The sequence below is a fragment of the Anneissia japonica genome, unplaced genomic scaffold (assembly GCF_011630105.1).
Source record: "Anneissia japonica isolate Jap-2015-1 unplaced genomic scaffold, ASM1163010v1 scaffold9668_len1562885_cov226, whole genome shotgun sequence".
In the NCBI taxonomy this organism is placed as follows: Eukaryota; Metazoa; Echinodermata; class Crinoidea; order Comatulida; family Comatulidae; genus Anneissia; species Anneissia japonica.
In genome coordinates this window covers 178,885-204,810 of record NW_022711326.1, presented here as the reverse complement: position 1 = coordinate 204,810, position 25,926 = coordinate 178,885, and the positions used below count along the sequence as shown (strand labels likewise).

At 35.4% G+C, this 25,926-nt stretch overlaps 3 protein-coding genes across 7 annotated transcripts in view; 1 reads left to right on the top strand and 2 right to left on the bottom strand.

Annotated features, from left to right (window-relative positions):
* The window catches only part of LOC117107422 (xanthine dehydrogenase/oxidase-like), a 22,626-nt gene extending 19,258 nt beyond the window's left edge, over positions 1-3,368 (bottom strand). Inside the window, exons 1-3 of the mRNA XM_033249108.1 lie at positions 3,231-3,368; positions 2,637-2,694; positions 989-1,085 (exon numbers count right to left, since the gene is read on the bottom strand). Of these exons, the coding sequence (XP_033104999.1) occupies positions 989-1,085; positions 2,637-2,694; positions 3,231-3,266 (191 nt within the window). The 5' untranslated portion in view covers positions 3,267-3,368. The remainder of the gene's footprint in view (positions 1-988; positions 1,086-2,636; positions 2,695-3,230) is intronic.
* A 2,072-nt stretch (positions 3,369-5,440) lies between these two features.
* LOC117107391 (solute carrier family 46 member 3-like) lies at positions 5,441-14,390 on the bottom strand. 5 transcript variants are annotated; one of them, XM_033249058.1, is made up of 9 exons: positions 14,244-14,372; positions 13,397-13,519; positions 11,207-12,178; positions 10,656-10,721; positions 9,979-10,158; positions 9,433-9,516; positions 9,092-9,251; positions 8,217-8,269; positions 5,441-6,916 (listed from the first exon to the last, which is right to left on the bottom strand). In XM_033249058.1, the coding sequence occupies exons 3-9, from the start codon at positions 12,117-12,119 to the stop codon at positions 6,873-6,875; spliced, it is 1,500 nt and encodes a 499-aa protein (XP_033104949.1). In that variant the 5' UTR covers positions 12,120-12,178; positions 13,397-13,519; positions 14,244-14,372; the 3' UTR covers positions 5,441-6,872. The 5 variants fall into 5 exon arrangements, with proteins under 5 accessions (XP_033104949.1, XP_033104950.1, XP_033104951.1 ...); XM_033249059.1 differs by having other exon boundaries at positions 13,397-13,515; positions 14,244-14,366; XM_033249060.1 differs by lacking the exon at positions 13,397-13,519 and having other exon boundaries at positions 8,171-8,269; positions 14,244-14,390.
* A 52-nt stretch (positions 14,391-14,442) lies between these two features.
* Positions 14,443-23,947, top strand: LOC117107390 (TAF6-like RNA polymerase II p300/CBP-associated factor-associated factor 65 kDa subunit 6L). The gene is made up of 11 exons (XM_033249056.1): positions 14,443-14,719; positions 15,503-15,589; positions 16,439-16,589; positions 17,704-17,763; positions 18,009-18,100; positions 19,173-19,346; positions 19,868-19,992; positions 20,250-20,382; positions 20,947-21,063; positions 21,519-22,516; positions 22,562-23,947. Exons 1-10 carry the CDS (start codon positions 14,576-14,578, stop codon positions 22,200-22,202), a joined length of 1,767 nt encoding a protein of 588 aa, XP_033104947.1. The 5' UTR covers positions 14,443-14,575; the 3' UTR covers positions 22,203-22,516; positions 22,562-23,947.
* The last annotated feature ends 1,979 nt before the right edge of the window (positions 23,948-25,926 follow it).

Genomic DNA, 25,926 nt, shown 5'->3' with positions numbered 1-25,926 from the left:
GGTGGTAGGAGGGGGGAGGGGGAGTACTAGTTTTAATCTTGTTTTTGTAAATAATTGGTAGATATTGTTTGTATATTATCTCAATCATGTTTTATTTTGAATATCATTGCACCAGAAAACAACGATAGGGTGATATTTAGCTTTAGCAAAAAAAATAATAAATAAATAAAAAGCTTCCCTCCTTCACCACTTTTCCAGCCTAGATACGGTGATAAACTAATATTTTTATAGGGCCTTATATTCTTCAAGATTAAAATGATTAGCGACACAAAAGAATATCTTTATATAGATGCTGTGCTACCATGCAATCTTCTAAAGTTATTCTAAGTACAATGATTATCAAATCAAAAGAATATAAAGGTAGGCCAGTACATGTGTGTTTATAATTTTATGGTCTAAGGATCATCTAATAACGAAAATCATGACAAAAGATTGTACTTGTTGACATATTTGACCCTGTAATGTTATCATTTAAGACAAATACCGTACTTTCTCGGGGTGCGGCGAGTCTGCAGTGGTGGCGTTAGAGGGGTTGCGGCAGCGGACCCTCCACCGTCCCACCTGAATGCACGAAAAAAATCCCTCTCAGACTGTAAAGGCTCTTTAAAGGTAATTTCCCACAAATTTAACTGGCTTCATCCCTGACGTGTGAGTGATTATTTTTTTCGTGCATTCAGGTGTGCTATTTGTTATTATGGTGGTACTGAGGTGGGGTTGGTTTGCTTCACTGTCGGGAAACACTGTGCCACCACTGCGTTTATGATATTCCAAACACGACACACCCCGACCCGAAGCAAAGCATGGAGTTTAAAATAATTATAACTCCATGCACAGGGCAAAGGGCATAGTGATGAATGGAGTAGGCCTACTTCTATTAGAACTTGGAAAGGAAAATAAGATGCGTGTTAGGTTTGTGAGCTGTATTTTAAGCATCTTTACATCGTATACGGTACGTTAAACGTGAATAAAGTGAATGATGTTGATGTACCTGATTTCATCGTGTTCAGGATCGTACTCGGATACCATAACTGTACACGCACCACATCCGCCCTCTGCACAGCCCCACTTGGAGCCAGTAAGTCGCACTTTTGAAAACTTGGTTAAAGAAGGTTTAGATTATCTTAAGAGGAGACATGTATGCAACCGAGAAAAGGTGATTGCTGTATGCAATGAGGTATACGTCGGGGAGGGCTCGCCCTCAGGACCACTTTCGAAGTCTTTTAATCGAAGCTGGACCACGCCCACTTTGCTTTCGTCGGGGAAATCTGACTCCTCGTCGGGGCGTCGCCCCTCCCCCGTCGGGGCATCCCCCAGTCGGGGAACTCTCCCCCACACCCGTCGGGCAAATCCTGGCGCCACTCCTGCTTACAAATGCTCATCACTTCCACATCATTCATAAACTTATGGAACATACGTTAATAATTTTGCATTGTAATAATCAGACTGGTTCCCAGCAGACATCAAAATAGGTGGATACTAAGTCAAATTTTAACTATTCTTTTCTATTCATGGACGGCTAATATATTATTCCTCTAAGGGCTACTAATTGACACCTTAGCTGTTGATGCGATCATGGTTATCTTCGCAAAGTAAGGTCAAGGCCTATTATTCTGTAATAAATTGTAAGCTTCCTACCTGCATTGGTCTGATTTGAAAGGTATCACACTGACAACAGGATGTACCGGTAAATACAACGAAAAATCACAAAATACATATCAAACCCAATAGTCCGTATAGCATTTGAACGTTGGTTAGATTTTGTAAAATAAAAAAGTTAGCAAAACCATGTTTGCAACGTTAAGTCAGAGATTACGCTATAAATAGGCCTACGTATTTTTATGGTTCTAAAATCGTTTTCAACACTAAATTGCAGTGTTATTCAACATTAATATAACAAAACTTCCCCTTTCTAATATTTTGAATTCCCCTGACCCCCACCTTAATATATGTTAAAGCTCTCTCCCCCAACCCTTCCCCCTCCGCATCGTCGGGGAGAAAAACTACAATTCGTCGAGGAGAAAAAATTAAAAGGCCTATATGTATTTTCTACTTATTAGTAGACTCTAAACTCGATTAAATAAGCCTTTGAAACCCCTAAATGTTAATATTTTTCGGCGACTTCGCCCTCTGGAATACTTTAAAGAGACTTTGAGCGACGCCCGACCACGCCCACTTTTTCGCTAAAACTTTATTATACATTAATACAATGTACAATTGTAAGCTGAGAGTATGGGGCACATTTTCCTCTTCTCTACATCGCCCATTTCTTTAAATTCATCCCTCTGCGCTTTCTTCTATAATTGTTCATCCATTTCCTTTGCTTAAAATTTCATTTTACCACAGCACACTTTCTCGCTCCTCCCTTTCTTTGCTGTTCCCTTCTATCTACACACTTGCCATTTGTGCAGCCTAGGCCTAAATTTAGTTTTTATCAGGGCCAACCAACCGGCTTGCTTATATATGCCTACCGGTACCCTGACCTTTTTGGTTTCTTTCCAAAAAACGTATACGATATAATTATGTAGGCCTACACCTCATTTTCCTTTAACCGGGCCCACATGTTTTTGCATCGCTACTTTTGTCCCTTTCTATCTAAAAACGTAAGGACTAGGCCCTAGTGTGAATATGAAGGATACGTTTGGTCCTCAAGTAACTCAGGAGAGTTTCTTCGTTGTCGACATTGGGATCAATAATCTATAAAATACGAGGAAAACTGGTAAATTAACTCAATCATTATAACAGAATGAAGTGCAAGTGAAACAATTCCACGAAAATAGGCGTACACCCTATAATTGTAATACCACAAAGCATAAAATCGGACTTTGTACACGATTTTGCAGTGGGTCAGTCTTAAGTTATTATTGTAGACCACAAGTACTAACTAGCTACAACTACTATTGGAAAGTAACGTCAAATGGTCAGCAATTGTCCAGTACTACACCAAAGCACTTTGGTTTGCAGAACAAATTTATTTCAGTGTAAAAAAACTATTAAGCCTAACAGTACAAACCTTCTTTCCGTTGCAGAAGAAATCAAAATTATCCATTATCATCTTTAACAAACAACAGATATTAATGTAGGCTACTACTACTAAGCTCGCTACTGGAATGTAATACCAAATGGTCAGCTATTGTCCAGTATTACACCAAAGTACTTTGGTTTGTAAAACATCAAATAGCCTATGCCACTATAATTTCAGTTGTAAAAACTATTAACAATACAGTACAGACCTTATTTCCGTTGCAAAAGAAAATAAAAGTATCCATTATTTCGGTTCATGTAGGTAATGAAACTTCTATTTTCTTCGAAAGATTTAATAATTATCTCTGGGCACTGTCTTCAAACCACGTACCAGGATCATCCCATCGTAATTATGCGAATCAGAGTTCCGGTACTTGGCGATATATAACGAGTTTTGCTAATCCACTCAGCAATGCGGATTGGTAGATTCATGGATATTACATCAACAAGTTCAGTTAAATTTCAAACGTTGTCAAAGCACATTAAATCATTGATTACATTACATTTTCAGTCGTTCTTAAAATATTGATTTTATACTATTTTTTTTTAAATTCACAAAAAAAATTAATACAAATACAAATGGCAACATAGATGATCGATTGATTGATCGATTGATGATTGAAACAAAACATACACATCGGGTGGCACAATAGGCACATCATTGTGTCCTTGGGCAAGGTAGTTTATCTACGGTTGCCTCTCTTCACCCAGGAGTACAAGTGGGTACCTGGTAGGTTCAAACACAGCCTGCGCTGATTACTAGCTGCAATATTATGGAATAATAATACTGTAATATAATTTAATTTAATAATTTAATTTGGTGTTCAATATGTGTTCCATATGTATTTGATCCAATGACCGGGGTAGTAATGTGAAGCGCTTAAAGGTTTTGTGCATAAAGCGCTATATAAGAACGACATATTATTATTACACTACAACCTCAGAATTTATAAAGTTACCTTATTACAGATTTCTCATTTCTTTTTTACAAATATTTGCATGTTTTGTATTTCAAACTTTATGGAAACGAACAAATTAATGCTGCAAAGACACTATTCTAAAAACACAATTTATTTTCAATTTCGTTAGCCGGGTATACTCTGTTTACAATGTACTGTACAGATAAGCATAGGCCTATATACATTCCTTAATACGTCACGTGTGTAATTATTTTCCACATGATTTAGTTTACAGGTAGGTCTGACTAGGAATTGTGTAACAATTTGGCCTGGAAACAGATAATAGATAAATTCTGCAATCCAGCTATTGAAGAACGACTTTCCTTTTATTCAAACCAAACATTTTAACACTTTACGTCCGCCTCTATTGAATCTAGCGGAATTAAAGTCGACAAGGACACGGGGATAAAGCCTTCTTAATCCACAACTACACTTGACGATCAAGGACAAAATATTAGTATGGTTGCCGCGGTCACTAACATGGTAATTGTAGGGCGTTTTCTCTTGCATAGCAACGATTTTTTTAACCATATTAGGAGGACACTGGTTTACAACACGACCCTGTAACAAATTAAAAGAATATGGCTAGGTCCCGGGCCACGTAACATTAATCGATGATTGTGGGGAGAGGTCATCAAATCAGAATTTGACCACTCGGTATCTCTGCCTCTGCACTCACACTCTGACACTATGTGGTCGTTTATTTACCGACTTACCGTTAACAATCATTCTTTAATTGCCCTGGATATTAACAGATACGTTAAATTTGGCCACACAAACACAACGTGTGTCTATCGTCTCTCTCTGTCAATCTTTCCAATGACACCTGTGCAGACGCCAACTTCCACCTCCCCAAACCCCACCCCCTTTTGTTCTCCCTATTGAGTTGAATGGCCGAGTGGTTAGCAGGGGCGCTGGTTCGAACGGCACGCTCTGTACATCATTCGAGACGAATAGGGAGATACCCAGGTGTACTGGTACAGACAGGCTTCCCTGTGGTGGACGACGAGAGTTGCTGTTACCGGGTTACCGGGTACCACAGACACGAAGGGACCCTTAGGGGCGAAGAAAGTCATTGATCGAGTTCCTAGTCCACATATCAAGAGCCCTAAGCATCGTATATCATGGATAGGGTGCTATATCAAACTACACTATTAACATTATTATTTTTATTATTACTACTAATATTATTATTAGTATTACTACTATTATTATTATTATTATTATATTAGTTACGATGATCACTTGTTCATTTGTTAGGAGCAGATTTTATTGTAGAGCAGAAATAAAAAAAAAAAAACAACATATAATCATAATTATTGTTAGGACTCAAAATTGTATTATAGCCTTTAAAAAAATACCAATTTGCATTGAAGAACACTCTTCTGTGGCCCGAATTTTATCTTTATAGTAATAAATTTCCAAAGCGCTAGAGACCAGGAAAGACTCGGTTCAAAAAGTTTTCTTTACTGGAATAGGTGGTTAAAATAGCAGTGTTTCTGTGACTTGATCTACTTATGCAACATTCAAAGGTATTGTTTACTATTATTGGGCTTCAAGTATTATATCAACATTGAGTGGAATAAATAAATGAGTGCTGAAGGGTCACAATGAACAAAAGTTTAAACCACAAAATAATCGTCTAGGCCAAATGACATTTGAAATTGTTAAGTTTATTTAGGATCAGTACTGTATACTTTAGTTGTTGGCCGTACACACTCTACCCAGATGAAATAATATGGGTATCTGGTAGGTTGAAACACCAACGCATTGAATACTGCTGCAATATTTATTGTATGTAACATAATGACCGGGGCAATAATGTGATAAACGCTTGGAGATCATTATTAATAATAGTATTAACAATAATTATTATTAATAATAATGTTGTTATTAACAATTAGGGCCCGAATTAGCTTCATCACTTGAATGAGGGCGACAAACAAACAAGTGTGTACTATAGAAACTCCATCAAAGTTAACATTCGTACAAACAGTATTTGCTAAAAGTGTCAAACAGGCATCGTTTTGAATGACAAGAATTAAGGCTATGAAGATTACCATAGTGAGACTAGATCCATTTCTGGATAATGGTCTGTTTAAGGTTGAGGGTCATTTCAGTAGAACGGCAATATAACAAGTTGCACAAAACACCCAATGATATTGCCAAAGAAGCATCACATATCTTAGGTGAAAATGCACAGATCCTTTTTAGACATTGTGGCAGTAAGCAACTTGTATATACAAGTGAGATACTGGGTATTGGTAATTAGGACTAGGCCGTAAGCCTACAATACAAGATTTTGTGAGCACAGGCATGTAAACGGAGCCACTTTTAACATTCAGGTTGCAGCCATGATAAGGGATCCACTCAGATTATAATTCTAGCCAAAGATTAGTTAATACATGTTTATTTCTATTTGATTTGTAATAAGAACGTCAGTATGGGCCTACATAGTGTAGCACGTATGTGAAACAACAACAGCACAATTATCATGTATTGTGATGCAAGGAGCTTGTAAGGTACTAAAAACTAAGAAATTTGTTATGTGCTTCTTCTCATCTTCAATGCGGAGTACTCTTACAATATGTTCTATATATGCCGATTTTTCCAGACTATATATTTAAAAATTATGTTTATGTTTACAAAGTTTCTTCCAGGCTTTGCATTTAGACACCTAAAGTGCTTGATGATGGCATGTCATCTTGATCTTTCTTATTTACACTGCATCCCAAACTAACTCTGTTCACCAAACTTATCCAAAAGAATGTGAAATTAGTTGCTTCCAATCAAATTAGAATCTCCAACAAAGCTCTCGTGGTTCAATTAGTTGAGTCGTCAGCATAGACAGCAGAAGGTTCTGATTTGGTATTTATTTATACACAGCTGCATTCAAAGGTCATTTTCAAGTACTTCTTCATCCACAATGTTGACCCCTGAAAGACAATTCCATACATAAACAATGTTCAATTTAGTATTAAGCCAGTTTTCCAGTAGGCGAATATATTTGTGCGAATCGAAGGCGTCGGTTCGGTCCTTGAGCTCTGATTGGTTGCGCAAATTTTTCGCTTCACAAAAAGTAGAAACAGTTCGAACTACCAATTTTGCTGAAGCGAAAACTCTGATAGAAATGTGAATGCGCATGAACGACGCTTTCGATTCGCTTGGTTCTCGCATGCGCAGGTGACTTTTAGTGATGTCATTATGTTCTACGTCGTACCCTCGTCGTGCAATCGAAAACTCCCTATCACTTGTACAATCGACCTTTCTGGACTGTCAGGCAAATTTCACAACTGACCAATCAAAACAGAGCCAGGAATATGCGCTTGTCCCAGATACATGCGTTGTCCCCAAATGCATGTTTGTGTATGTTTATGCCATCATTTTCTGGGACTTGGCAACAATATCCGGGAATGTGGCTGAGCAGAAAGGTCCATTGTTACTATATCATCATCAACAGATTCCTCTCTTTGAATGTGAATATTACATGCATATTACAATACATTTTACATTTACTGTAATTAAATACATTGTCCTTAATTTTTTCAAATTACATGCATATTACAATACATTTTTCATTTACTGATGATGACATAATTAATGTCGAAATATTGAATCCCAACACGATGGCGTGTATTTTACATTTACTGTAATTAAACACATTGTCCTTAATTTTTTCAAAATTAATGATTAAAAATATGTGATTAAATAACAGACATGCATAATAGTGGAATTTAATAGCCCAGGGCAGTTGTGGACGCTAGGACTTGTGTAGCCCAGGGCAGTGGTGGCGCTAAGATTTGTGTAGCCCAGGGCAGTGGCGTTGCTAGGATTTCTGTAGCCCAGGGTCGCAGTGGCGGCACTAGTATTTCTGTAGACCAAGGTAGTGGTGGTGCTAGAATTTGTGTAGCTCAGGGCAGTGGTGGTGTTAGGATTTGTGTAACTCAAGGCAGTGGTGGCGTTAGGATTTGTGGTCTTACAAAAGGTGTGACAACTTCTGGCAGGGTCCAGTGGCTAAGCCCCTGCTGCCTATATATATGTGGCTACCATAAAACTGTCTATGTGATAAAGGTAACTATAATTGTCCACTTAAGACTCATTGTTTTAGACCATAAATGGCAATCTGCCCAGGTTTCCAGACAACCATTCCCCAAGTGAAAACAATTGCATTTTTACAAGAAGACTCAAACCTTGTTTACATTCAGATATCTCCAAAGGCAGATGCCTGCGTATTACCTTCTATCAGCTTTGTGTATGATGCTTCCATTGTCTTCAATTCATGTATCCAGCTTAAAGTAAAAACACATTAAAACACATGTTAACAATAATTTAGTTTTGTAGTGTACATGGCCAAGGTTTTAAGTGATTCACATTATTTCTGTGGTCACTGGATCAAACACAAAATCAGCTTTTGAAGTATTTTACAATGTTGCAACATAGAAACTTGTTCCTTTAGTTAGACAAGACTTTTTTTCTTCACCTTGTTTTGCAAACTTACTTTTTTAAAGATCTTCAGAGGAGGGGTAAAAAAAATATTTAGCATATATAAATTTGCCAAAAATATCCAGAGGGCAGAGAAAATAAAAATAAAATTTTACTGGTTAACGTAAAAATGTAGTAATATGGGATGGTTAAATGGTTTAATTTATGTAATTCGGAAGAAATATACATACAGTATCTTATTTTTAGAGATTTCAAGGCAGTGACAGTTGTAATAAAAATTAAGAGAAAGAAAAACTTTAATTTTTTTCTGAAATTTCCGTTTTTTGTGGGCTAATTGGCCAAAAAATAATTTTTATTCGAAATAATCATTATTGACGGGCAGCAGTTTCACTAAACAAGGTATAAAAAAGTCTCGCCTTATCTGTGAATTGGCATTACATACATAAAAGGTCACAAGCTTACTGTAAGTACAGTATTATTATTATTATTATTATTCAGTCATCTTGTAAGTACAGTATATACTGTACTTACACAATTACTGTTGTATTTAGAATCATCAAGATAATACTGTAGTAGAAAATACAAATACAAAAGTAGCAAAAACCAAACATGTTTAATGCTTAATAGTCAAAATTAATAATAACAATAAAATCATGATTTTACTTTACCACATAAGGATAACTGGGATTATTAGTAGTATCGCCATAGTGATAAACACAAACCCTCCTTCAAGAATGTTAAGAGTGGCTGGGTACAAAGCGTTAAAGATGGCCGACGCCAGTGATACTGTTAGAGTCTCCAACGATGCCATGAATGCGAATAAGCTACCTAAAAGTTATCACAAAATTTATATTAATTCCTGAATAAATTAAAAGAATAATGATTGTTATCTGACTGTACTATACTATTATTATTATTATTAAAATTATCATTACTGTACTATATATTTATCAATCTGTTGATTTTAACTTTATTTTATTTTAATAATGTAATGAGTAAAATTGAATACCCTGTTCATTTTGGTCAACGATTTTGGACATCATAGATCGTGATGTTGCCGCAGGCACTGCAGAGGTCGACGCTAACAATGGAACTGAAATAAATTTGTTTAAAAACTCTTAATATTAGAAGAAAGCTAAATAACAAGTATGGTCAGCACTGTATTAGTTTTTGGACTAAATAAATGGCGCATGACAAATTGACATGGGATGGGTTGGGCAGGGAGAGAGGTTGGAAGCTACAGAAATTGTGTTCAGTGTTTAGGAAATTTTATAAGTATAAACAACATTCATAGTAACAATACTGTACATTATAAAATATTTTTTGTATTCATTTGATTATTATAGCATTATTATTATCATTTTTATAGAATTATTATTAATTTATTATTATTATAGAATACATCATCCTCGTCACCATTATTATTACTATGACCATATTGCTGATATTAAATCAAAATGCAAATGATGCTCCATTATAAGGCCCCTAAAATATTTTTGCACTCACTGGTTATTATTATATTTTTTATTATTGATAAAGAAATGGAAATGCATACCTAAAAAGACCATCCACGTGGTACGTGAAAATGCCAATAATGTATATGCACCCATACGCATGACGACACCGATGATTATGAGCACTGTGTCCTGGTAGCCGATACGAGAGGCATGGAGCAACGGCAGACAAAGCAACAACACAAAGCTTATAAGAAGATTCTTAACAGCAGAATAATAACCTATATCACAAAAAATTAAACAAATATAAACCACAAACATATCAAGAGATGCCATCCACAACAATCAATGGAGGAATCAAGGGGGCACAGTCGGGGCACAGTCGGCCCACCCCTCTACCTAAATTTTTCAAAATTACAAAAACAAATGGGAGAAAGAAGAAAATTATATTCAAATTCTGAGTCTGAGAGTGCTGTTTCCAGCCATCTAGATGTGCCATAATCATAACTTTTCTTATCTCAGCCACAACCATGGTGGGGCTGTGGTGGTCTAGACATCTGTGAAGCCCCTAACCGGTCCCCCTCTATTTCGAATCCCTCGAACTGTCACTGACAATCCCGCCAATCCAAGCACACAAGGAAACAGGGCCAATGAATGAAAATAATGAAGATAATAATGAAAATGTTTAAAAGAAATAATTCATAGAGTAAAAATCATTATTGTGCAAGTTATTAGAACATCCAAATGGAGAAGGTAATTGAGTTCAGATTTGACTTACTGATGAGTGTAGCTGACCATGCCAGTGGATCTTTCTTCACATACAGAATGAAAGTATCATTCTCTCCTGTAAGAAATAAAAGTAAAATAATTAATGAGCACCTAAAAAACGAATGTTAGAATGTTAATAATATTGATACTAATAAACATAATAATTATCATTATTACAAACAATATTATAATAACAATAATAGGTGGTTTCAATAATTTACTTTTTTTTTTTTTTTGGAAATATTGTAATTGTTTTTTTAAGTATATTTATACTTTGAAATCATATTTTTTGCGTAATTAATTTTTTAATTACCACAATGGAAATAATTTGACATTTGTTACATATTTGTATACTTTTATCCTTAAAATTTCATATTATCGTGTATGAATTTCAAATAAATGAAATAGTAATAATAATAATAACATTTATTAAAATAAAAATATAACAATATCAATAAATAACAATAAAAATAATGTAATAAAATAATATTAATAAGATTTATAACTGTGCAATGTGCTTCCAGAATTTGTATGACATTTAAACATTCATAATATTAATACCTGATCCAACCAACTGAAGTACAAAGAGACATATAATAAGCATTATCAACTGTGCTCTGTGCTCAAATGGACGCTTCCTCCCAATAACAACCAGCGATTCTTTCACATTGTCCAACTTCAATAGTTCTTGGCAAACATTTGTTCTTGATTGTTCTTCATCATTCTCTGACCTCTGATCACTGATTTCATCATGTGAGGCGGTAGCGTTATTCAAATATTTAATTCTTCCCAGATTTACGGAATCTTTAATGCAAATGAGTACGTATATAATAACACAAATATTACAGACTATGTAATAGATGAAAACGGCGGGAAATCCCAATTGATCGATGACGATTCCACAGGTGAGAAGTCCGAGGAAACTTCCGAGGAATGTCATTGCTTCAAGGATACTATACCGCATCGTCCTCGCTTCCTTTTTTGTCACATCACCTAGGTAACTAAAAACTGAGAATGTTAATGTGGCATACGCTCCACTGAGGCCTAAGCAGATTGTTCCGAGAAATAACCAGGCCACAGGGCTGTATATGAACCAGGATGAAAACGTAAGCACCAAGCCGTTTATTATTGCACCAACAGGAGGAGTTATCATTGTCATTTTTCTTCCGACTTTATCAGACCAACGTCCGAGAAACATTGAGGAGACCACCGTTGGAAATGCAAGGGCAATGTTGATGAGAATCAACCAATGGGAAGTCTGCTTTTGTACATAACTTTCTTCTGTATCATAGAAGCTAAGGTTCTGACAGATGACTGTATCGTTGTACTCTATCATACAGACTTTGTAGTATAGTAGTTGCTGAAGTGATGAGTACTGGAGAAATGAGCCTAGCATGAATAGAAACATAACTGGTTCGACTGTGATGGAGCTTAATACATTCACAATACGTCTTCTGAATGAGTCTAAATCCATTGTGGAAATATTCTTTCTTCAAACAAGATTACAAATACTTGGCAGACAATCTATCAGACCTAAAAAAAAATAAAAACAGTAACAATTCTAAATCAATGTAAGCAGAGTATCATTTTAAAATTTTATTTCTTAACTGATATTTTAATTTATGTTTTCTTCTTAAATTGAAAGGTCATCAATACAGCTAATGTTGACAGTATGCTGTGCACATGACAATAAGGTTTATTTGACTTAATTTGATTTGTGCAGTTTATATTATTTGTTGACTGTTCTCTTTGCTACTTCTACATTGATACTGGAGCAGATCCCAGTATACAGTTACTTGTACGCTAAGTAAGTAAGTAGCTTTCATTAAAAAATTTTCTTTGCCAATCTTTTGATAATTTGGTACTTTTGATAATTATTCCATGTTTGAATTACAGTCTTGGCAAATCCGAATACCAGATAGCCATAGAGGCTTTTTAAGCGCATAGAGGCTTTTTCGCATAATGCGCTATACAAATCCAACTATTATTATTATTATTATTAACAAGCACTTAGGCCTATATTTTAAAACTATTGAATTGCACACGTTTTATTCTAAATTCACTGTTTTTATCTCCAGTTGGAGTTTTGTATTTAAAAAAGCAAATTATATTTGTAATTGAATTATGCTTGTAATTGTATTTGTACAGTAGGTTCTAATTTACTATTTATATTTGTAAATGGGAGTAACTGTAATTGTAATTTTTATTCACCATAGATAATTAAATTATATTTACATATCTAGGTGCACAAATCATTGGTGTAGTAGTGTAAAAAACTATCAACAATACGACATCATATCAATTTTCCCCAATTCACCATTCGTTTAATGTTCAATAAACACCTACTTTCTTAAAGCGAGTGGAAAGAATAACAATTACGGATGATAAGATAAGATAAATCATTATTTTTATTATAAACATAGGTATGTTTAATTTTAAATTGTTAACCTAAAAATCAATTAAATACAATTTTATAAGGCTATGGGGGGGGGGGGGGGGGGGCAAGGCTTCTCCCCCACCCCATAACCAACCAGTGCTTTTCCCCTGGCTCCCAGGCAAAGCTTGAGCATTGGCTGAATCCACATTGTTAGCTCAAAATAGTAAATTTTCAAGTAATCCATACATAACCCACACAAGTTGTTGTTCGCATAAGTGGATCTTTTTCTGCTCGAACAACCTTCTGCTCGAAGTAAATTCCGGGCGTAATACCACACGAGTGTAGAAAATGGCTTGATAATAAATAAAAAGCACCTTTTGTAGTGATAGTTGTCCGAATTATGGTAAAAATTGATAATAATGCGTTGACATTGAGTATCTCTAACGCATTGACGTCTGCAGAAACACGTTCAACCATGATCTTTAAAATAGGCCTACCTTTAAAATTGTGAATAATAAAAGGGAAAAATTAATAGTATTTTTGTTAAAAATTACTACATTTATGTTATAAATAAATATACAAAATTGTACTATTTATTATTATCATTATGATTATCACATAATTATTATTATATTATAATGTAATATAGGCCTTATCTATTTAATTTTAAATTATGTAGGCTCCCCCACCCCATATTACAAAAATGGAAAATAATATTAAAAGGGAAAAATTAATAGTATTTGTTGTTAAAAATTACTACTTTATTATGTTATAAATAAATATACAAAATTGTACTATTTATTAATATTATTATCATTATGATATCACATAATTATTATTATATTATAATGATAGGCCTTATCTATTTAATTTTAAATTATGTAGGCCCCACCCCCCTATATTACAAAAATGGAAAATTTAAAAAATATATACAGTTCTTGCAAATAAGATTGAAATAAAGGTGGGTGTGACTCCCACAGCCTAGCTAGGCCCAGGCCTCACTCAGGATTCTCGGGTGTAGTCTAGGCCCTAGGGCCTAGCCTAGGCCTATATAATATATGTAGGCTAGGGCCTAGGCCCTCTTGAGTCTTAGAGGTGCTAGAAAAATAAAACCGTTTATTCGGGTTCAATTAAATGCTTTATCTCAATAAATAAAAGGTCATTTTCGGCCTACAAATGCTGAGATTTAAATTTAAAAAATACCAATTGAATTGAGCCTACCCTAGACTATTAGCCGAAAAGTTGCGAAGCAACCTCCTCTTCAGATACGCATGACACAGCCCATGTTTTTCTATGTATTAGGGGAATTCACCTCACTAGACTTGTCCCGTCGCGTGGTCGACCTAGCCAATCAGCATCGAAGATTGTGATGAAGTAGGCCTAGCCAATCACTTTTTATTACAGTACTAAAACCCGGCGGCCGTGCAAATAGCCTCTATAGATGACAGGGATCGGTAGCGAGGTAGGCCTAGTGAGAATCAAAACATTCATGCAAGTTGGCTGAAATCTCTTTAAGTCTTTATACCTAGGCCTATACAGATTTGTTGTTGATCATGTCAGATGAAAGGAAATATGCTGTTTTATCAAAAGAATCCATTAAACTTATTGCTGGAACTGTAGGCTTCGATAGTCTTCCCGATGATATCGCTACCGCTTTAGCCGAAGATGTAACCTATCGTTTGAGAGAAGCGGCTCAAGTATGTGTTTATCAACCGTTAAAGTGTCGAGTGCGTGACTCGGTGTGTGTGTGCCTAGGCCTAGCACTGTAGTCCTGCTGAAGAACAGCGCCGGATTGGTCCAAGCATTAAGGCCCCATAAAATAACGTTGAACTTGATCCAAAATTATTAGTTTATCATCCTATCTAAGTTGGAAAAGTGATGAGGGAGGGAGGAATTTTAATTTTATTGTTATTATTTTGCTAAAGCCAAATAATCACCCTTCAGTTGTTTGCTGGTGCATTAATATTCAAAGTAAAAATACATGATTGAGATAATACAAGCAATATTTAAATTTTAAAATAAACTATAAAAAAAAAAATGTTTCCAAAATGTTTTTTTTTTTTCTAATAATACTACAGAAGACATGCGGGTGGGGATGATAAACCTAATCATTTTTTTGTTTTATTGGGCCTATAGCGATTGAAAGCATGGGGTAGTAGCTGCAGATCATGAGTTCCTCCACAAAATGGCAATATGGTGACCCACGACCGTCCAAAAAGTTACTCATCCCCCAGTCGCCCCCCCCCAAATCATGGTCAAATAGTTAAAAATCACCTTATTCTGCGAATTTGCGCCCCTCAACTGATCATCGAGCTCCCCCCCCCCACATCAACTTTGTGCTACACCACTAGTTGTGGGATATATTGAATTTTTGTAATGGCCTGTTTTTGATGTATTTTGGCTTGGGCTGGTACTACTAGGTTCTAACTTCTTACTACCAGTACGGAATTATAATAAATTTGTTTAAATATTTATTTCAGTCAAGTGTGCAATTTATGAAGCATGCCAGGCGAAGAAAACTTACGTCTGAAGATTTTAATAGAGCGCTACGTTGGAGTGATCTTGAGGTAAAGCTGATCTGATAATAAATCTCTGTTCATAATTTATCTGCCTTTTTGGAAAAATTCTAACAGGCATTTTCCCCTGTTAAACTGTTAAACATTTTTTTAAACATAATGTTTTCTGGGAGTGGATAAATATTTACTTGTATGATACAGTAATTTTGTGGGAATATGGTAACCCTCAAAAAGTACTTGGTTGGTTACAGTTACTGGCCAGACTGTGCTGCCTTGTCTGATGCTAATTAATGGAATCTCTATCCAAAATTAATTATAATATTTTGTATATAATATTTATATGATCATAATATTTAAGAGATGAAATTGACCGATGGTGTATTACCAAATGTTGATGACACAGAGTGGATCAAATCAGTTCAGTTTTTGCTTAGAACTTAAACTCTGTCCCAAAAACTGTTGTATGCCCATATATAGTCATGATATATTTATACTGTATATGGTCATGATGTGCCCATATATAGTCATGATGTACTTATATATGGTCATGATGTGCCCATATATAGTGATGATGTACCTATATATAGTGATGATGTACCTATTAGTAAAATGTGGTCATGATATAAACAAGCACAAAAACTAGCAATGGAAAGAGGAAAATTGAAGAAAGAGAAAAATTGAAGAAGCTAATCAGTGATATAAGTGACCAGTATGGGTTGTAAAACCCGGTCTAATGACAACTGAAAAAGAAGAAATGAAGAAGAATATGGTCATGATGTGATGTCATCATGACCATTTAGGCATATGTCAGTCACATGTTTTTATCAAATGAAATTTGATGTTTATTACACAGACAGGCTGTTACAGTATCTTCACGTTTCAGTGTTTTTATCTTCACAGCCCATATGTGGAAGTAATTTGAAAGATTTCAGGTCATTTCGACACAGCAAAGAAGCAGAAGTATTTTTTATTGAAGACAAAGAAATAAGTTTAGCTGATGTATCATTGGATATCACACAGCATCAAAATAATGGAAAAAACTCTATTCAAGGTACAGTAATTGAACTTGATACAGATTCAGATTCATATTTATTCACACAATGCATAATGGTGGTAATAAGACAAAAATAATAAAGATGCAAACAAAGTCAAATGCAATTGTGTCTGGAGAAGTCAAGTAAGCCCAAATGGCTTTACGGCTGGCTCCACCAGAGAAAAAATGAAAAGTAATTTGTTCCAGGATCAAAGACAAGACATAACATGATGGAACAAACACAAGGGAACAACGACAAAAGGAAAAACGACAATTTTTTTTTTTGTAAAATCGACATATACATTGATTTGAACATTATAAAGGTAGACAAGGGAAAAGAAGATAAACAGGGATACAGTGTTGTGTTTTCAAATCGGATGATTATGTTGAAAGTAGCATAGTGGTAGTTGGTGTATGTGCACTAAACCATGGAGATCTGTGAATTCCTGGTTCAAATCCAAAACTGCTCTCTGTATGTTTCAACTGGAGGGCTAAAATGTAAATGTATACTGTTTTGGATATACCCTTACATTTTCTACCGGTATAAGAGAATGAGGAGCAGCTGTCACAATTAATCATGACATCAGTTAGAGAGACAGCTTAGTAGAGATGAGTTAGTAGATAGTAAAGTTGATTGCCTTTCTTGGTTTTTTCCTCACAGCTAAAAACAACCACTTCTTAAGCTCATGACGGAGCTCTCAATTTGTGATGACGTAGAATGTAGAAATTAATGACGTGTAAATTAAACTGCACATGTCTGAACAGTGTGCATAACGTTTTCTTCTGAAATCTGGAATGGTTGTCACCCGTATCTATGTTCAGAACAAGGATTGTACTGTATTGAATATCAGTGTTTCAATCCTTGCATCCGTGACATATCTGTGTACACGTCACAAAGAATCGAAATTGATATAAAATGTAGAATGCATGTGATGACAGTCACGGATGAGTGAATCTGTGCTGCGTTCCTTTTCTACATTCCCAATCGAAAGCTAATAAGCGTACACGGCCCATGTAGGAAAGCAGTAGCATTCTGAATCTACAAAACTCGTACCCCAGTCTTATTAATATATTAACAGCCATTTTATTCTAAATTTCTCTGTTATTTTACATTTTCCTGTTTTCTATACAGCACAATGGTTAGCTATTGAAGGTGTGAACCAGGGAAGCAACCCTTCCAAAACTTCATCAGGTGAATATTCCTTTCAGTTCATTATTTACTGTCATTTTGTCACAATAAATACTACCATTAACAAAAAGTTAGAAAAAAATTATTATTTAAAGCATTGGAGTATTTAAACTGAAACTTTAAAAACATTGCTGATATTATAATAACACAATAATCATTCTAATAAACCACTTTATCCATCTGTCTTAATCCACTTTACCAAATATCTTAATGTATATCTTATCTGAATGTTTTATGTTGGTTTGTAGTTACTTTGGGGCCGTCACTCTCTGACGAACATAGCGAATATTATGAACAAGTAACTTCAGCTTGTTTAGGCAAAGATGAAGCTGCAATCAAGGTAAATGTATCATTTGTATTAATAATTATCAGCAATATTCTTTTATGCACTTTTTGGGAGACTATACTATTATGGTATGTCATCAGTGTGTTATCAGTTTTCTTTATTATTTTGTATTAAAATCTCAAATGGAGCAGAGATTCAGGGAAGCTATTGTAGTTGTTTTCTTCATGTTGTTGCTGGTGGTGTGGTTGTGGTGTTGTTGTTGCTGGTGGTGTGTTTGTGGTGTTGTTGCTGCTGGTGGTGTGTTTGTGGTGTTGTTGCTGCTGGTGTAGTTGTGGTTTTGTTGCTGGTGGTGTGGTTGTGGTGTTGTTACTGGTGGTGTGGTTGTGGTGTTGTTGCTGGTGGTGGGGTTGTGGTGTGGTTGCTGTGTTGTTACTGGTGGTGTGGTGGAGGTGTTGTTGCCGGTATTGATGTTGTAATCAGTTCTGGTAGTAAAACAGTAGTGACTAATGAAGCGAAACCTTCAACGCCAATTGAAGCAAAAACTTCAACGCAAAATCTTTTACACCAATTTACATACACATGCTCTAATTCATATAAGTTCTCACAAAATGTATTATGTTCGCTCCGATGAGAATAGTGCTCTCAAAACATGTCTGCTACTGCTACACATTCGGGCTCACTATTAAGCCTGCGATCAGTTTCAGGATTAAAGACTTGTCTGTTTTATTAAATGCCTCATGGTGTTTTTACTTACAGCAGAATAAGATCACAATAAGAAGATAATAAGAGCCAATAGTGTTGGTACCAGATTATCCCAATTCATCATTTACATAATCAGTAAAATTATACTGTTGCTGCACTATGATACATATCCAATCCAATCTTTGACTTATAAGGCGCATTGTACAAGTCTCAATGCACCAATTTGAGGGATTGCTCGGGGATAAAAGGGAACTAAGAGAGAAAACGGTGTACAAGGGAAAAATCAGAAAAGAAAAGAGAGAATACAAGAAAACCAAAAAAAAAAAAAAACAGAACAGAAAGAAGACATTCATAGGAAGAAAGAAAAATCGAAGAGAGGTCATGCTTTTAATGTGAAAGATCTTTCTATTGTTTATTTTTCTAGGCTGCTTTGGCAGATCTTCGGAGTAACAGCAAGATTGGAGCACTGCTGCCCTTCCTGCTGAACTTTGTAACAAGTAACATTAATAAGGTCACCCACAACCTAAAGCAACTCAACAAACTGCTGCACATGGCCCAGTCACTAATCAACAATTCAAACCTCTTCCTTGGTCCTTACGTAAGTATTAATTGACCAGATATGTAAGACCTTTAAAATTGTCACCGTCTCATTATAAGGCCAATAAAAAATATTTATGCTGCCCAAGACCGACCGACCAACCCTGAAAATCTAGGACAAGTACTTTGTTACCAAGGAGCCCAAAAACATTGTATGATGTTTCAAATAAGTAATGTATATTATACAATGTAATATTTTTTTTGGCCTAATACAAAATAATATGGAGCAATGCCTACCCCTTCCTTGTTCGGTATGTTGGAAATTATCAATTACAAATCAACGGATTTGATTGGATTTCTTCAGTGTGATACACACCAAGGATAACCAATTTCCATTCCAGTGGGTTATTCCATTATTTCCAGTGGGGTCCTTCCTTTGATGAATTGGGCAATGTCTTCATTGTGCAGTACAGTACAGTACTGCTGTTTATCATTAGTCCATCACAGTGTGTACATAATTCTTATTGCTGATATCAGGTTTTCCAAATCAAATTTGAAGTTTTCTCCATTTTTTTTCTCAAGTTGAAAAATCTAGTATCTTCGTTGGTGCACTGTATCTTGGAACCGCTATCTGCCTCTGTAAACCCTGTCCATGATCACTGGTTACTTCGGGAATATGCTGTGTTGCTTCTTGGTCAGACATTAAGGTACTATTATAAAAACTATTGCTATGTAGCAACTACTTATCCTATGTGTATACAGGATAAAAAGTGATACCAATATCATTAAAATATCTGTAGTTCCTTTAAAAATATATTATAGATACAGAACGCAAATTAAATCTTATAATTGTATGGCAAACAGCTTTTTTTTTAAACTGCTTCTAGTAACTCTATATAACCTAATAAGCAAATGTTAATTTAAATAAAAATACTATTTAATAACAAACAATTGTTGTTTTTAGGTCACTAAAATCACATTCAGAGACCATCCATCAGCAGCTAGTGGAGACATTTGAGCAAGTGCTCACAGACCCACACAGGCCTCTCTGCTGCCATTATGGTGCTCTTATGGGGCTGGTGGTCTTAGGACCTCAGGTAATTAACACATTGTCAATTTCTATGTAGACAAGTGTAACCCAACAGTAAGCCTATTTGTTTGGCAAGACACTATGATTGCTTTTTTTTACACCCAGGGTCAGTTTTAATTAGCTACACACTAGGAATACTCCCAGGAACATTGATGAGTTGCACACATTGATGGGTCCAAGAAGCCTGACAGAAAGGTTTGAACCAAATACCTTTGGTTTGAACCAAATACCTCTGGTTTGAACCAAAATGCCTCTGGTTTGAACCAAATGCCTCAGGTTTGAACCAGATGCCTCAGGTTTGAACCAGATACCTTTGGTTTGAACCAGATACCTCTGGTTTGAACCAAATACCTCTGGTTTGAACCAAATACCTCTGGTTAAATTTGTAACTAATACTCTTGGTAGAAGTGAAGGGGGTGAGATTATATCACCAGGCTTCTAAACCAAAGTGTTTGGTAGGATCAGTAAAGTGTTGTCAGTAAAACAGGGGATCTCTCTCCCCCTTCCTGTTATTTTGTAGTTATAACTATCTCCACAATTTCATTAATATCTAATCAACATGTTCTGCTAGGCAATTGAATCAATATTGCTGCACAACATCTCAAGCTTGTTCATGATCATAGAGGAGGCCTCCACTTCCAATTATCAGAGCCAACTAGATGCTAGAAAAGTCCTCGGAGCTTTGCAGGTATGATTAGTATATTTTACAAATTATTTGTTTTTTACTTTCCACTTCAGGATGGAATAAATGATGTGATTCTCTATATACTAAGTCTAATATTGTATGCCTAAGGATTTAAATCATAAGGGATACAATACATTTATACCTTATAATAATATACAATAATCATTATCTTCTTAAAATTAAAGAAGCCCTTTTCATTGCTTGGGGAAATCCTTCACTTAACAAGCAACTCATTACAATATCACTCTTTCATTCTAACTCTTATATACATGACTTACCACAGTTTTCACCTTTAATTCGCATTACTTACATTAGTATTTGCTTGTTTGTCATACATTTGACCAATAGTATATAAACCGGTAGTAGCAAACAACTGCCTGATGATGACGTGTAACAAGTCAAAACATATCGTTAATTAGTATCATATATTTATTATTTTATTTCCCCTTTTTTTTAAGATGGCTGCCGAAGTGCTTTTGCATTCAAAACTTCAATCACAAGATAATGATGATGATTCACCTTGTCGGCTACCATCAGGTGGTTCCAGCTCCGGTCCAGAAGTGTTCGTAAAAAATGAGGTGTCCGACCATTTAACACCTATGGACTATAAAGATTTCTCAGTTTCTACTTGTGTAAATGATTTATACAAAACTTTATCAGACTATTTTGGTGAAAGCCTATCGACAAGAATAAACGCTTCTACAGCCTTACCGCTTTTGTTCACGCAAGAACTGCGGCCATTGGTATCAATGGAAAAATACAGACTTGACTTAGCTTCCAAGATGTTGAATCAAGATATTACGAAACATAAAGAAACAAAGCAAAGCAGTAGTAGAATACGCAGTTCAACAACCCATCGAGGAAGAAGTGTACATGATGTTTTTAATTACGCACAAAATGTGAAGGTTGAAAACATGAATATTGATTGTACAATAGCATTCAATGTGGATGGATTTAAACAACGACCTCCTCGTTTACTTAAACGAAGAAACGTTTCAAAAAGTCTGGAGATTCTTTCTTCAGAATCATCCAAATTTGCTATCTTGAACAAACATATGAAAGTATCTGGAAAAAGGCGAAGCTGGTCGTGGTGTAATAGCCGACCTAAAATTTCAGCAATGTGGTTTTGTGATATATGGTGATATGGATTCACTATACAATCTACGGTAGGAAACAAAATGGAAACCGAATGCAAAAACAGATAACAGAAAGCATGTGGCAGAAGTTATCATCATTAGCTAGCTCCCTGCATAGACAAATCCAATTAGAAAAGGGCGCTCTCTATCGGCACCATTGCTTGATGTCCCTGCATGCATGTCAAGTCCATGTATGGTGGTGCAAAGTATATTAGAGTAGATTTATGATGAAAACAAAACACTATATGTACTATAATTCTGATATTTACCTTTTGTAGCATATGATATGCAAGAATCCTCTACCATCTCTCCCAGCTATGGTATCTGCAGAGGAAGACTAATCTATGGATCAGTCTATACTGTAGGTATCTGCAGAGGAAGACTAATCTATGGATCAGTCTATACTGTATTTTTTGCCTCTGGCTTCTTCACGTCTAATTTTGGTCACATTGCTTGTAAGAAGGACAATTTACATTTGTTTCTGTCTCTGTCTATCAAATAGTATAAATATGTATTTGGCAGGATATGAATGACATTTGAATATACTTTTTGATCTGCCATAGTAAATAACCAGTCACCACAGACCAAGTGGTGGGTAGAAGGATTCTTAAATAAAACACATCATGGCATAACATCTGTATTATTGATTTCTTGTGTTACCAAGACCAATAAAATTAGTCGTAATGTTAGTAAATTGAAAGATACAAGCTAAACATATCCATTAGACAAAACCACAAGGATCGTAATTAGACAAAAAGCAGTAAATGTGATTACTTAGGTTTACTTACAGGTGGTGTACTGGACACAGGACTAATGTCATCTATGTTCCAGATCCAAACTTGTTGATCCTGGCATTCTCAATGCTTGATTTATGACCTAACTTAACTGGTTGATCCTTCTAGAATTTATCAAGTCTATTCTCGAACACTTAGAGAGAGGGAGGTGTTACAACTTTATTTGAAAGTGCATTTCAATTGTCTACAATGCGATAGACTGAATTAGCAACGAAAGATGACGTCATCACAATTTGGCCGATTGTGTATAAAATTGTAAACAAAGCCTAAAATTCCTATTCTATAATTTTGCGAGTTTTTGTATGGTCCAGGAAAACAAGAAAAAAAAAAGAAAGTACGTGGGTAAAATACTTTTTAAAACATTGGTAGGTTAAGGAAGGTGCATAGAACCATCAGAAGACGTTTGATTTGATTTTCATTAAGTTAAATATACGTAGAGTTTTTACAGGCTAGGCCTCGGCTCCTGACAACGCGACATGGCTGGATGTGGTGATTGAGTGAGGCCAGACTGTAAACGTTCAGCTCCGTGCTGTCGTTAAGTCTTTTACTTGTTTAAACATCCAGTCTGCCAAAGTTATTGGTGTGAATTTGGGAACATTATTCAATAATTTTGAATAACTTAGCTCTCCTTGAAATCTGCAAGTACAACACATTTCATGAGTTTTGCAACAAGTACATTCATTGACCGACGCCATGATTCACTGAGTGAATACACGGCTGCCGTCGTCATGCTGTATTACACAGGCAGACACGACCAATGTACGTTTTATTCCCAAAATAGTACGATTTATTCTTGTTATATTTCACATTTGGCAGACACAATCGTAGAGAAAAGATGACGTTACATTCATAAACATGTAACAATGGTTTTTGTAAATTTAAATCACGCTCAACTTTACACACAAAGCGTGTATGAGACGTTTTAATAAAGGCTATTTTCTTAAATTACTGTGTAAATCGCCTATCTTCGTGCGTTTGTTTTGGTTTGAATACCCACCATAGCAGAACAGCGTCAATCGCTAATTCGGTCTATTGCCAAAGGAAAACCTTAAATCCACACGAAAATGTTTTTTTAGCAAGTTAAAAGAATGCCCACAAGTTCTGTCCAATACATTCAATTGTAGAAAACTAGACACAGAACTATCATAATGATTACAGTAGAACCCCTATTAAGGGGACACCTTCAGGACCAAAAAAGTGTCCCCTTAATAAGGTGTCCCCTTAATAGGATACCCCTATTCAGGGACACTAACCAAAAATGTGAAATTGTCCCCTCAATAGGGGTTTTTGCCATGTTTTTGTATAATGATGACATATTCTTTATTATTTTATTTTAATTGACCTAAATGAGTTACAGTTTAATTTTATCTAATTTATAACTATAATTTGCAAAGCAAAAAATAATTCATTTAAGATATGAAATTAACAGATATGTAATTAAAACTGAAAAATTTGTGTATGTTCCCGATATTGTTTCTTTATTCGACTGAAATGTTAATGACCAAATATTCTTTTTTTTTTATTGGATGCACAAGATAGAATACAATAGGTGTTACCAACTTAGAAATCAGGGTTCAGGCTGTGTGGATAGATTAGAATCCTATATCAAAATACACAAAACAAGAAATCTCTATGGTTAATGGTCAAAATTGACAAGATTTTATTTATACGAAGTAACACATGCACTAAGCATCCAATGCCCATTCTAAGGATGGAGAAAATGTTGGTTTGATGTTAAGTTTATTGCTCAAAGGGTGTCAAAATATAAATTTGAATGATTTTTTTCTTATTTTGTGACTACTATAGTTGTTTTGATACAGTAAGAAAGTGTCCCCGTAATAGGGGTGAAATTGTAGGCCCTATGTTTTGACCATTTTGCACACTCAAAAAGTGTCCCTGTCCCCTTAATAGGGGTTGGCTGTAGTGTTGAAACATTATTGCCCCTCTTTTCACTGAAAAGTGTCCCCTTAATAGGGGTGTCCCAAAGGAGGGGTTCCTAGAAGTTCGTAGAACGAACATCGTTCGTTCTACTGTATTTAGAATTTTAAATAACTCTATCGTATTATATTGCCTCTATTGTCAAGTACAAGATGAAGTGACGTATAGTGTGGATGAATGATAGAAGCCTGACCCAGGAAAATAATGGAATGAAATCTTAGGATTGGAAAAAGAAAAAAAAAGAACGTAAAAAAAAAAAAAAACCAATGTACGTTTAGCCTTCCATTTAATGGGCCTCCAACTATACTAAAGATATGTTATGGCCATACAGCGGCAGCCTCGTCCTTGTCTTCCCTCTTCTCCTCACCTCCCACAACACATCGTTTGTAACCTCCGTTGATTGCGCAAAACGCATATTCCTAATCGTATTTTAAACGTACGGCCTCCAAATTCAAAGAAATACTGTAAGGAAGAAGCGTGTTTTCCTGGATCCAGAAATGACGTGAATTTGTCACTTCCTTAACAATTAAATTGTTCCGATGTGGAATTGGATATAGGCCTACTCGGGAAAGTAATTCAGGAATAATTTCCTTTGCAGACTTTGAGTCGAAGCATCGCTTGACCAAAACTGAAAGTGCATTAACAACATCACATTTGATATAAGACGTTCGAGAACTTCCTCAACAATTCAATCGTTAGGCTTATTTATTGCGAAACACAGATTGAAGCAATTAATTTTTTCCTAATCTACAAATTTTACAAAATCATTTATGTATAATAATACTCATCAGGTGTGGATCCAGGATTTTTCATGTGGTCATGGGCAGGGGGTGCAAAAATTACTTCAATCAAAAACATGTTGATAACCCACCTCAAATCCGCCCCTGATTATGAATGTAGGCCTAATTCAGAAAAAAAGAAATAACGTTTTATGTACAATTTTACCTGTAGCTAATATATAAAAATATTTGGTAAATGAATTTTATTCATCAACAACA